Source organism: Emys orbicularis, chromosome 5 (assembly GCF_028017835.1).
Source record: "Emys orbicularis isolate rEmyOrb1 chromosome 5, rEmyOrb1.hap1, whole genome shotgun sequence".
In the NCBI taxonomy this organism is placed as follows: domain Eukaryota; kingdom Metazoa; phylum Chordata; order Testudines; family Emydidae; genus Emys; species Emys orbicularis.
The window spans coordinates 142,663,801-142,677,741 of NC_088687.1; the positions used below are offsets into that span (position 1 = coordinate 142,663,801).

The 13,941-nt window shown below is 53.0% G+C and overlaps 1 protein-coding gene across 1 annotated transcript in view; it reads right to left on the bottom strand.

Moving 5' to 3' along the window:
* DYSF (dysferlin) overlaps positions 1-13,941 on the bottom strand; it is a 266,283-nt gene that overhangs the window by 125,148 nt on the left and 127,194 nt on the right. Inside the window, exon 30 of the mRNA XM_065404742.1 lies at positions 388-481. Coding sequence (XP_065260814.1) covers positions 388-481 — 94 coding nt within the window. The remainder of the gene's footprint in view (positions 1-387; positions 482-13,941) is intronic.

Genomic DNA, 13,941 nt, shown 5'->3' on the forward strand with positions numbered 1-13,941 from the left:
ACAGCAGGTGAGTCCCCAGGGAGCAGATATTACAAGGCTTTCGTCAGTGGCAAAAAACACCACAAAAACCAAAAGTCCCATCCGCGCCTCAAGATTGTACATCATGGAAAGAGGATCTCGTTTAGATGAACACATATGATACACCAGCATGTTGGACACACCTACGTCAAGGCCCAATCAAGACTGCTGCGTTGCTCTGCTCAGGATGGAAATGAGCTGAACCTTCAGGTACTGGGGAACGGACGTGAGGTAAACTGGGATATTTAGGGTGAAATTTACCCCTGTGCAGAGAGACAAGCACAAAGCCCAGGCACCCTCTGGGCTTCACTGGATCTCAGGTGGTGCCTGGGCCTTGTGAATGTCACCCATACATCCTAGATGACTTACAATCAAATATGCAGGAGATGGTGGGTCTGTTGACGCCGAAGCTCAAGGTCGAAACCGATTTGCCATCGTCGCTCTTGTCGTCTGTCACGCCTCCCTGAAGGAGAAATAGACGTAACATGAGTCCCGCAGAGCCCAGCTTTTGAATAACCCTCTGTTGGACACAGGGCCGTCCCTAGAGAGGTGCGGGGCCCGGGACATAGGCACCGAGTTTCTAATTGGCCGGGCCCCACCCCCACTCCCACTCCACCCTTTCCCCCAAGGCCCCACCCCCGCCCTGCTTCTTCATTGAGGGGAGGGATAGCTCAATGGTTTGAGCATTGGCCTGCTAAACCCAATCCTTGAGGGGGCCACTTAAGGATCTGGGGCAAAATCAGTACTTGGTCCTGCTAGTGAAGTCAGGGGGCTGGACTCAATGACCTTTCAAGGTCCCTTCCAGTTCTAGGAGATAGGATATCTCCATTAATTTATTTATTTATTTATTTATTGCCCCAAGAGCTTACAACCTAAATAGACCAGAGGTAGGAAGGAAAAATGACTTGCTCTAGGTCCCAGACCAAGTCAGTGTCAGAGCCAGGAACAGATCCCAGGTCTATTGAGATCCAATCCAACACCTTAGCCCCTGGACAATGCTGCCTCTCTGACTTCCTGCATGTCACTATCCTGCACACCACAATCACTTTGAACTCAACAGCTAAAGCAGGGATAGAACCCAATTTCTCTTACTTCTGGTGCACCGACCCCAACCCTTGAGCAAACAGAAAATCGCAGATGGCCATTTAAGGCCTATGACACACAGATAAGCAGCTCTGACCCCATCCACCAGAGCCCGGTGCAGCACAATCTTATTGTACAACCCAGAAAAAAAGCAATGTGCGTCAGCAGCCCTTCAGTCGCATTGTTCTATTTGAAAGATCTCACAGCACAGGTACTTAAAGTGTTTCACTAAGTCCCCTTGTGAGTAAAATTAATGGAGTATAAATTTTGTTAATGGTGATACAGATGGTGTCAAACGCAGTGAAATACTCCACTCGCCGCTTGAAAGGATCCTCGCCTAACCTGGGCCAATGCTTTTTCCTCTTCTTGTTTTTGCGTGGGCGCACCGGCCCTTTATCACCTCCTAATTGCCATATGTGACTTGAAATATTTAGTTGCAGGAAAAGGTGCATAAAGATAACTTCCTGGCTAGCGTCAATGGGATCTTTAAATATTTCCAATTATCAAATGTTTGGGAAAGACGGGAGGGAGATATTTGAAAATAGGGCTGAGATGGATTTTCCAGAGCCATGGGCCGCCCGGGCCCAAAAATGCGTCAAAGAACGTAGGTGGTCTGCAGAGCCCTTTCTGCTTTCCCAAAAGCTCCGGGGCAGGAATAGTAATTACCAGGGCATTGTCTGCCGAGGAAGCGCTGCGGTTTGCGGTGCAATGTATTTACAATAATTAGGTCATGCAGAGTTTTTAAAAGCTTACCTCCTTTTCTTTCCCTTTTACCCCCCACCCCCATGTCTCTCAACTCCCCTCCCCAGCCAGGTTTCCTTAGCGTGGAGAAAAACCCAGAGCCCCAGCCTGTGTCTAAAGAATTTGCCGGGAGCTGAATAGTTCCACTATTTTTATGACCTTTTCACCAAACATGCAGGACGGCCTGGCACGTGTCCTGCCGTTCGAAAGCTACACGCTGCAAAAGTTCCCAATCCACACAGCGCTGTTCCGCGGCCACAGCGGGGAACAGAATCTGCCCCCAGCCCTGCTGTTCCAGGGACGTAGCAGGCACTGAGCCAAGCAAGGTATGCCGAGGGCAGGGGGGACTGGGGAGCCCACGCAGGAAGGGCAAGCTCTGTGCAAATGGCAAAAGAGGTCCCCTGTACCCCAACACAGGGAGGAGGATTTGGTGTGGGTCAGAGGAGGGACATGGCCCTGGGCCTGATCCAATGGAAAGACACCCTTAAGAATGAATGCGCTTGCTTAGAAAGAGCGGTAACTTAACTGTGGGTAACTAGGCTATTATTAGCCCCTGAGAAAGGAAGGCAAAGCCCAGCAGCTGAGGCAGTTTGTGTTGCTGGGGAATTCGTAGTGTAGGCAGGGAACTGTGCAGCCTGGAAAAACCCCAGTTAGGAGGGAGAGAGACACATGTCTCCATCCAGGAAAGGTGATGGCTGGGGAACCAGAAGCCTGAAAATGGATCCCCTTGCTGGACAACAGAGGGGGGGAATACAGGTGCTGCTGCTCTGAACCGTGACAAACCAAACTTGTAATCTCATCAAAAACAGATATCAAGGTCGTTTGACAGGATCTATTTTCCATAAACCCATTAATTATATTGTCCTCCTTTAATTCATTATTAATCATGTCCTGTATCAGCCACTCCATTATCTGGCCTGAGATTGAGGTCAGACTGACAGGCCTATAATTACCTGGGTCACTCTGTTTACTCTCTTCAAATATTGGCACAACATTAACTTTCTTCCGGTCTTCTGGAACTTCCCTAGTGCTCCAAGACTTATTGAAAATCAGCATTAACAGTCCAGTGAGCACCGCAGCCAGCTCTTTTAAAACTCTTGGGTGCAGATTAACCAGATCTGCTGATTTTAAAATGTCTAACATTAGTAGCTGGTGTTTAACACCTTCCAAGAGATACTAGTGGAATGGAAAGAGTGTTAGCATATGATATGACATCATCATCACAGAAGCACTGGAGAATATATACTGTAGTTCTGTATGGAACAATGCTATACAGGCCCAGGGCGGGAAAGCATTGGGTAGGACCCACCAGGCCTTTTCCATCACTAAATTGAAGGGCCTGACCCTCCAGCCTTATTGCAGGTCACACTCCTGTCAACCCTGAAGCCCCATTGCTTCAGACCTGTATAACTCGATTGGAGAGTGGTTCCAGAGAATGCCCTGTAGGGAACAATCCTGCATTGGCTGGGGAGGGAAGGATTGGAATGAGCCAGTTGGCCTTTTCCATCTCTGACTTCTCAGACCCTTGCTGGAGCGTGCAATGGGAGCAGGTTCAGGGCGGTTAGTGGGAAATGATACTGTATCGGCAGCCATCAGTTGCCCGGTAAAGTGTGTCATCCTCTCTAAATTTGCTTTAAGGGTTAGGAGTGGAGGATGCCTAGAAAAATGGGTAAAGAGGCAAACAGGTCCCTAGTCCCCTTGACTGTCCATCATCCCTGCAGACAACAACAAGCCCACGCCAACAGCATGTATCGTTACTCGTATAACGCACTGATGAGTCAGCCAAGATGGCCAGTTGAGGGCCTCGGCCACTCAGGGGAAGTGTTCTCTTAGCAGAAGAAGCTTATGGGGCAGCTGCCCTCTTTGCCAAGCTACCAGAGATTGAAGCAGGCACCTCCCCGTGTCTCAGCTGGAGGTGCTGGATTAATGGGTAATACAGGGGCCAGGAGGTCTCGTAAGGGATTGTCCCAGCGAGCAGAGTGGCCCAAGGGAGGGTAAGTTTTGCCTCTTAAGGAAACAGCTGGCTCCACCTGCGCTGTGCAAATGTATTTTTCTAAGGCCTTGGCGGAACGTCCTGTTCCTGAGGTGAGTGAGGGGACCTCGTCCCAAGACACGGGTGGCCGTAGGGAGGGCTCCTGAGAACTTCTGGGAAAACAGGCCAGGCCACCCAGAAAAGAGCCCCTTGTGGAGTGGAAAGCAGAGGGGCGAGTCCATCGACGGGAAGATGGATCAGTGCTTTGCGTGAGTGGGAGGCAGCGTCGGAGGCAGCCTCGCTGTGTGACAGGCCCAACGGGAGCCCTCCATCTGTCAGCCTAACTTCCAGCAGGTGAGTGCCAGGGCAGCCAGAAGCCAGCACCACGCGGTGAAATAGTCCCCACAGCGGGAGCATGCGGCCCGGCTCTGGCCAACAGCGCCCTGTGTATGGCCGGAGCACTAGTCTGAGGGGGCGCAGAGGTGGAGCGGCCTGTGTCTCTCTTTAACGGCCATCGGAAGTGGTTTGGATGGGTGTGTAGGTGTGAAATAGGAGACTGTGCATAGAAACGGGGGTGTGGGTGTGGGCGTGGGTGTGTGTTACACAGAGAGAGAGAGGATCCAAGGAAAGCACATTAGTGAGGATACAATCTGGCTCTCCCTGCCTTCTAGCGTAATGAGGCATGTTTCCCTCCTCAGCATGAGGCGGAGGGAGATGGAGTTGCCGTGGCTACTCCTGGGCTCAGCAAGGGCTGCTTGGCCTTTCACAGGCCTCAGGCTCTCGAGCCGTGGCCCGTCGGCCAGCAGTGGCCAGGGCACTGCTCCCAGGTAGCCAGCGGAGCTGCTTCCATCCCAAAGGCGGAGCAGCTGCCATCTACAAGCAGAGGCACTTCCTGCAGGCCGTCGCCCAGTGTGGGTCTGGATTAGGCTATCTGGGGCAAAGACCCCGGGCGCTATTCCGTGCCCTGCGTGGCAGCTTCTTGCCTTTCACCGAGGGGTCGTTCTGCAGGGTAAATTAACCCGGCGCCAAGGCTGGAGCAGGAGGCAGAACACAAGCTGCATAATGACCTGGAGAGAGCAGAGCGGCGTGGGCTCTGTCTTACTGCGCATGCACACCGTGCCCGTCATCTGTCTGTCTAGTGTACTAACGTGGCTTCGTCAATAAGCGAGCCACACCCCAGACAAGTGGATGGTGCAGGCCCAGGGGGCTGCGTGGAGAGAAGCCTAGGAGGATTAAAATCCTGAGACTGGTCTCTTTTGGTTTATATCAGTCTGCCAATTTCTGTTATGCAGATTCCAACTTCCTCCTACTGATGCCTCCTCTTCCACCCTGAGATCTGCCTGGAACCCATGGGATTGGCAGACTATGGGGACAACGCCCTCCCCCCCCAAAAAAAAACAACCTGCCCCACCCAACAAAAGAATAAGCTAGAAACTCCCCAGGATGAAACCAGCCGGGTCTCCCTTCCTGCCTTTGCTCACTGTCCCCTGACTTCAGTGGCACGCTTGTCTGATCGGAACGTCAGGATGAGGATCACCGCCCACAGCTGAGAGCAATGTACAGGGCCAGTCCCATTCCCAGTGAGCTCAAATGCACAGGTCCCATTAACTCCCAGGCCCTATATGAACTGAGAGCTCAGCATAATTTCCAGTTGGCCGGGTAACCTATGGACACAGCTCTCTAGAAGCAGACTGGAGCAGTAGGAAGGAGCTAACCAGCCTGGCTGATTGACCCTCTGCCATCACACACAGGGGTTCTTCCCTTGACACATCCTGCCTGGCTCTGTGCTAAGAAGCTGGTCCACTAAGAGCACCATTGCCTGTTCACACCATTAGTGTCTGGATCGAAGGGGAATTCTTTTTTTCTTTTCTCCCAGAGATGGAGCTGCCATGAAACTGCAGGAAATGGCATGGCTGGTTTGTCAAAGCAGCCTTGAAACATGCATTCGCTGGCAAACGTGTAGGGAAGGCAGCTTGTACAGTTGTTCCTTGAGCTCTTTTGCACACAGTACAATGAACGGCCTTTCTGAAAGCAGGCTTCCCAGCCCTGGAGACCTCTCACTGGTGCATTTTCCTCACTGCTCCCGGCCAGTGTGGCTCTACCATACGCCCTGCCATGAGGAGGCAGCTCATGCATTTCGGAGACCCATTCAAAGCGTGTGCTTTCGGCTAAGTCAGCCAGTTATTACCAGCTGCAGCAAAGGGGCTTTGGAGGCAGAAGAGTGGCTGCTAGGAAATGGAGTGAGGTCACCCAGTAGCTACTTGTGGCTTTTGGTCACCACAAATTGGGCAGGGATTAGAACCAGTGACCTGGAGGTGAACATCTCCAGGACCAAGGACCGGGCTGCTCCCGATCCTCCAACATGCTGAGTATGGCCAGTGTGGTGCCATGAGGCTGAGGAATTCAGCACCCACCATTGGGTTGGAATTTCCCACAGGAGTTTAAGGGAGACAGCTGCCAGCTCCGGTCGAATTCCAGCACCAATTGGGAACCAAACTCCCTTAGTCCCTTTTGAGGTCCCAGCCCCGGTGTTTAATGTGGTTTCAATGACGATGCAGATGATTATCCAGCTCACCACGGCAGACAGGGTGGTAACGGGCCAACGTGACGCACAGCAAGACTGCACTGCAAGCAAATCAGCTAGAGCAGGGAAGACTGTGGCCCAGAAACCCCAAAGTATCATGCACACATTCTTGTATCAAAGACAAATTCCTTCTGGTCATGTTTGGTATGATCTTCCTGTTGGAAAACAACCCTTGTAAATAGTTCCGTAAATCCGTGCCGGGTGCTGGCTTGTTTCGTTCCCCTTTGCACTTCAGTGCTCACTGGGCTTTGGTTTCCCTTCAACCACATGATGTTCCGTAATTTGACCATCTCGGGGAAGCTACCCCACAACCACAGAAGGGCACGGAAGCACGGCGCAAAGAATGCAGCAGGTAGCGGGAATTTGATGGAACAGGCAGAAGGGCTTCGGGAGGCTGCCATAGTCAAGTGCCTGCCCAGTCCCATGGCTGGCAGGCAGCCAGGGTAAAACCAAAGGTAGCAGATGCATCTCCACTGCTGGCCCAGAAGCTAGAGCCTATTGGCTCCAATGGGTTTTGGATCTTCCTAAAGCTATCCTAATGCTCTGCAGTGCCCTGTAGGGGAGCCAAGTTCAGTTCCCAGTCCTGGCTTCCTCCTCCTACTGTATTTTTGCCTTTCGTTTTACAACAGCGACCCCTCTGACCAGCTGAAGAAACCACAGACATCAGAGCTGGAAAAGATCTACAAAGTCATCTAGCCTGGCCCCTGGTGGATGGTTTCCATGGTGCATTTACTAATGTTCTGTCCAGGGTGGTTTAAAAAATGAAGCTTCCAAAATTTCTCTTCGGGAGACTGTTCCACAGCCTACATCTCCTCGCCGCCTTCAGAGTCTTCCTAATATTCCACCTAAGCTTTCCTTTTCTTCCTTTAATTTTACCCCATTACTCTTATTTATTCTCTGCTGTATCACGCTAAATCCCTCTTTCTACTTGTGGTCTTTCCCCTTCAAACATGTGCAGACTTGTTTCCTCAGTTTGGCACAGAAAAGCTACAGCAGGAATTCTGTCTGGTTGATTTTGGTCCAAAAGTTGATTCTCCTGGAGTAGGGCTGCCTACATTTGGCTTTTTGCTGTAGGAGGCAAATACCACAACCCCGCTTCATGGTGATGACACTGCCTCCTCCTGGCATGACATCATCCGCATTCCTCCCCAGAGATAGCTGCATTCGAGTGGCAGGGGAATGAACCCAAAAGCACCCAGGGGCTCTGAGCTTTCTGGATGGAAGACACTATATAAATATACGGTATTATTGTGGCACAGAGCATCCTGGAAAACATATAAGTCACGCAGGAATGAGACCCAGTTAGTGAGGAGTGCTGGAAAAGGCATGAATCTGCAAAACCATAAAATATAGCAAGATCATTTATAAAGCAATCTGCAAAAAAACCCAAGTAACCACAGAAAATGTGGCCACTAACCCCAAACTATGAGGGCATAAAGGCAAACCAGAATGACCTACTGCGGATGGGAATTCAGAGAGCTGAGCCCAAAGACTTTGAGAGTTTGCTTTGAGCTATTAGGCCTGTCTCGGAGCCAGACCCATAGCTGGGGTGTAATTCACCTGCTGGGCTCTTCACAGCATGCGCAGAATAGCTCAGATCCGACAGCGGGACCGTGCCCACTCTTCTCACCATCAGGGGGGTCCCAGCACAAATACACACAACCCAGGCACACAAGGAGCTGGTGCTCGAAGAGAAGGCGTCGTCTTCCCCACTGCAAACAGGAACTCTGGAGGAATGGGGTTGCCTCTACATCATGACGGAATCTAGGAGGCAACCCTGGAATGGCTTACGTAGAGACGTGATGGTTGTCCATCACTTGGAGTCCAAGTCAAGACTGGATGTCTTTCTAAGAGATGTGCTGGAGCTCAGCCAGAAGGCAGGGGCTTGAGGCAGGAATCCCGGGGTGTGGGTCTCTGTTCTAACTTGGGGCGCCTTGGTCTCCGGAAGCCCAGCTTTGAGGCCTGATTTGAAGACGTTCCCATCACCTACCATTCCAGCTGCGGTCAGGGGGAGCTGAGGGAGCTCACCGGCTTTGAGACTCAGATCTTACATGCCTCCAGCTGGGCCTGCTTGACCCGAGCTGAGCAGCGGTGGCGGCGCAGGGGCATGGGGGTTGCGTCTACGACACAGTACAGCGCAGTAGCCGGCATTTAGGCAGACCCATTTTATTTACTGGCTAATGAATCTGAAATCAGGATCTGAGTGCGGCTGGGAAAGCCCTTGTAAAACTTCAGCACTCGGGCAGGGAGGGCTGCAGGGGGTTGAAATGAGACCGAAAGCAACGCGGCTAGATGTCTAAGCCCCGCCTCCCACTGGGGAAAGGGGAAACAGGAGAAGGTTGATTGGGGAGCATCAAGGTGCAGTTACAATGGCGTGTGAACCCCCCGCCCCCAAACTCAGTTACAATGGTGCGCATACACACACTCCAACGGCACACTGACATTGGCACGCACCCCCCAACGCAGTTACAACAGCTGCACCCACACGCACCCCCAACGCACAATTCCAATGGCTTCACTCACAGTTACAATGGCAGTGCACACATATACACACTCACCCACCAACGCACAATTACAATGGCTTCACTCACAGTTACAATGGCAGTGCACACATATACACACTCACCCACCAACGCACAATTACAATGGCTTCACTCAGTTACAATGGCAGTGCACACACACACACACACACACACACTCTCCAAGGCACAGTTACAATGGCAGTGCACACACACACACACACTCTCCAAGGCAGAGTTACAATGGCAGTGCACACACACACTCCAAGGCACAGTTACAATGGCAGTGCACACACACACACACACTCTCCAAGGCAGAGTTACAATGGCAGTGCACACACACACTCCAAGGCACAGTTACAATGGCAGTGCACACACACACACACACACACACTCTCCAAGGCAGAGTTACAATGGCAGTGCACACACACTCTCCAAGGCAGAGTTACAATGGCAGTGCACACACACACACACACACACACTCTCCAAGGCAGAGTTACAATGGCAGTGCACACACACACTCACTCTCCAAGGCAGTTACAATGGCAGTGCGCACACACACACACACACGACCCTCTTTTGCCACGCTGCTTACAGTGAACTGAGCTGCCCTAGAGACATGCTACCCACTATTGCTCTCCTTCGCCTCCTCTCGGCTTCCTATCCATCTGTAGATTGTGAGGCTCTACAAGGCAAGGGCTGCCCCTGCCCAGATGTTTAGCAAGCACCCAGCACATCAAAGACTGGGCTGTAAAATCCATCAATAATAAAATGCACTGAAACTAGTTCTGTTTTCTTGCTTTAACTTTAATCCACAGCTATCCAGGGAGATAGCTGTCTCTTTGTTATACCCCAAATTTTTCACTGCAACAATGGGGCTAGAACTCCTGCCTCAAAAGTTCAGGATCCTGCCAATGCTGCTAAAGGAGAATCTCCATCAAACTGCAAGCAGTATAGAGCCTATGACACAAAGTTGAGCAGCTCCGATTCTATCCAGAAAAGGGCAGTGATGCACACATCCACAATAGTGAAGGCACTGAGAGTACAGTCTACAAGAAGGTGATGCTCCCAGCTCATGTAGACCCTATGTGGAGGGTCCCTTAGGGAGGCAGGAGAACTGGATTCTAGCCCCCAATCTGCCATTAACTTAGTGTGTGACTTAGGAGAAAAGTATCAGGGGGTAGCCGTGTTATTCTGTATCCACAAAAACAACGAGGAGTCCGCTGGCACCTTAAAGACTAACAGATTTATTTGGGCATAAGCTTTCGTGGGTAAAAACCTCACTTCTTCAGACGCATGGAGTGAAAATTACAGATACAGGCATTATTATACTGACACATGAAGAGAAGGGAGTTACCTCACAAGTGGAGAACCAGTGTTGACAAGGCCAATTCAGTCAGGGTGGATGTGGTCCACTCCCAATAACTGATGAGGAGGTGTCAATACCAAGAGAGGGAAAATGGCTATACCCTCCTGGCGCCACGGATCTGCTGCTTCCCTGTTATCCTAACGGGGACAGACTACCAAGAACCTGGCCAGGAGGGGTCACTTCTTGACAAGGACTTGACAAATGCAGAGTCGGGTGTGGCTGAATAGTGGGGGACGGAGCAAGACTAGTGAGGCCACACGGGGGCACTAACAAATCGAGACCCCCCCCATGTTAGACGCCCAGTTCTGGATGGGAAAACTTTGTAAATCTCAAACAATCTCTCGGACAGGGAACCTGTTTCCCAACCAGCCCTACTCCAGTCTTCAAAGTGAGCACGAAAATGTGGCACTCTTCCGCTGCCCACCAAACCTAAACTGGATCCAAATTCTGCAGCTTGGGTCAATCTCTAAGGAAACCCTCCTGAAAACAATAACAAAGGAATGTCCAGATCGGTATCCCCATTGCACTGGAGGGGACACTGAGGCACAGAGAGGGAAAAGGACCTGGCCAAGGTCACAAAGCAAGTTAATGGCAGACCATCATGCTTTACTGCCCCTGTGGTTGTGTGACACAACTGCTCTCTACAGCAGTGTTTTTCAAACCATGGGTCACGACCCATTACTGGGCCAATGGGAACTGGGGCAACCGGCCAATGGGAACTGGGGGGGGGGGTTGCCTGCAGGCAAGAATCGAACGGAGCCACTTGTGCACCTAGGAGCCAGACCTGCTGCTGGCCACTTCCGGGGCACAGCGCAGTCCGCAGTGCACCCTGGCTGTGCTGCTGACCGGTAGCCAGTGGAGATAAATCCGCGCCCCAATCCCCTGCCCCAGCCCTGAGCCGCCCCAAACCTGGAACCCCTTCCTGCACCCCAAACCCCTCATCCCCAGCCCCAGCCCTGACCCCCTCCCACACCCCAACCCCCTGCCCCAGCCCTGAGCCGCCCCAAACCTGGAACCCCTTCCTGCACCCCAAACCCCTCATCCCCAGCCCCAGCCCTGACCCCCTCCCACACCCCAACCCCCTGCCCTAGCCCTGAGCCGCCCCAAACCTGGAACCCCTTCCTGCACCCCAAACCCCTCATCCCCAGCCCCAGCCCTGACCCCCTCCCACACCCCAACCCCCTGACCCAGCCCTGAGCCGCCCCAAACCTGGAACCCCTTCCTGCACCCCAAACCCCTCATCCCCAGCCCCAGCCCTGACCCCCTCCCACACCCCAACCCCCTGCCCCAGCCCTGAGCCACCCCAAACCCCTCATCCCTGGCCCCACCCCAGAGCCTGCAGCCCGAGCCCAGAGCCCTGACCCCCTCCCGCACCCCAACCCTCTGCCCCAGCCCTGAGCCCCTCCCACACGCCAAACCCCTCACCCCCAGCCCCACCCTGCAGCCCTCACCCCCACACCCCAACCCTCTGCCGCAGCCCTGAGCCCCTCCCATACCCCAAACCCCTCACCCCAACCCTCTGCCCCAGCCCTGAGCCCCTCCCATACCCCAAATCCCTCACCCCTGCACCCCAACCCTCTGCCCCAACCCTCTGCCCCAGCCCTGAGCCCCTCCCATACCCCAAACCCCTCACCCCCACACCCCAACCCTCTGCCCCAGCCCTGAGCCCCTCCCATACCCCAAACCCCTCACCCCCGCACCCCAACCCTCTGCCCCAGCCCTGAGCCCCTCCCATACCCCAAACCCCTCACCCCAACCCTCTGCCCCAGCCCTGAGCCCCTCCCACACCCCAAACCCCTCACCCCCGGCCCCACCCCGCAGCCCTCACCCCCACACCCCAACCCTCTGCCCCAGCCCTGACCCCTCCCAAACCCCAAACCCCTCATCCCTGGCCCCACCCCACAGCCCTCACCCCCGCACCCCAACCCTCTGCCCCAGCCCTGAGCCCCTCCCAAACCCCAACCCTCTGCCCCAGCCCTGAGCCCCTCCCAAACCCCAAACCCCTCATCCCCAGCTCCGTTGGGTCACAGGCATCAACAATTTTCTTCAACTGGGTCCCCAGGTAAAAAGTTTGAAAACCACTGCTCTACGGGATGGAATTGGACCTGTTCAAGTGCCAGCGATCATGGGGCCCCCTAGTGGACCCAGTCAGTTACAGGCTAAAAGCCATGAAATTAGTGCACCAGCATGAATGTTTTGCACCTTATTGTTATCTGGAATAATAATGCAACACTTTACAGCACTTTTCCAACATTAGATAACTAACTAACCCTCCCAACTCTCTGGTGAAATATCATTATCCCATTCTATAAGTGGAGAAACCAAGTCTCAGAGGAATTAAGTGAGAGGCCCAAAGTCAGAGAGAGTGAGCAGCGACACTAGCAATAGAACCCAGGAGTCCTGGCTCCTAAGCCTGCGTTCAGAGCGTGCGGCTCTTCAGGGCATGCAACAGTTCAGATTACTCTCTGGAAAACCTCGAGAGCTCGCAGGGTCGATGGGAATATAAAAAACCTGACAGGATTGAATTCCATGTAGTAAGTTGTTTAAAACTTACCACCGAGTTCAACTATCAGACAAAAGGAAGGACAAAATGTAGCATGAAGAAGAAAAATCCAAAGGGGGGGGGAAACCCTATAATAGGGGCTTTGTGCTGCAATGGTTGTTTCCCATTTAGCTATTGGAAAAGCCAACCAATTATGAAATCCAAGGTATGAAGCAAGCCAGCATATTAGTTAAACAAATAATGGAAGGGCCCAGAGAGCAGATAACAAGGCTGTTTGCAAGCCTGAGCCCCGAGGTGGGACTCACAGCCATTCGAAATGGACTGTGCAAACTGTGCCGGCTCCTTTGATGGGGACGTGTCTCTGAGTCTAGGGGGATGGGTCCAATATTACAGTGGTTTATTGAATTTCTCCTTCTGTATGGGCCTGTGTTGCATTAGAGACTGGGCCCACACCACCACCCCTGCCCAGCCCTGGGGAAGTTCAGATTTGGATCCAAGCATCCAGGCTGATCTCTGTGTCAATAATAAAGGGCTGAGATGCACCCTGAGATCTAAGTACCAAGGCAGGTTGGAGCCACAGTTTATGATTCTGGGTTTCCTTGTTGACCCTGGCGAGATTCTACTGTAGATTCAACAGCTAGTTGAGTGGGATCCCTGCCCCGGCCGCTGGCCAGATTCACTGCCCATGCAGCTGGGACTTGAACTGGGACCTTACAGTCCTTAAGCAGCAGCTCTGCTGGGACAGCCTCTCCCAAGCCATGGTGATAAGCGCTGCGCTGCCTTTGTCGCAGCTGGAGAGCCCCCTTTAGCTCCCTTTCTCACTATCCCGTACAGGTGCGCTGAGCAAGTCTGCTGAGCAGTCCCCCTGCGCCTGGAAGCCAGACTCACCGGGCTAAATCCAGCCCTGGTGTAACTCCACGGAGAGACAAGGATGAGTCTGCCCCACCTGTGTGTTCAATGTGCATGTTGCAGCAGCACAGACGTGACCCGGGAAGCACATGTTCCCACAACACCAGGAGGAGCCAAAAGGAGAGTGGCACCTTGGTTGAGCCAACTGGAGTTGGGTTGGTAGAGACAGAGCCAACCCCACACCCAGCAGCTGCCTTTAATCGAGCAGCCAAAGGCAGACCAAGACCCAGTGGCTGGGAAGTG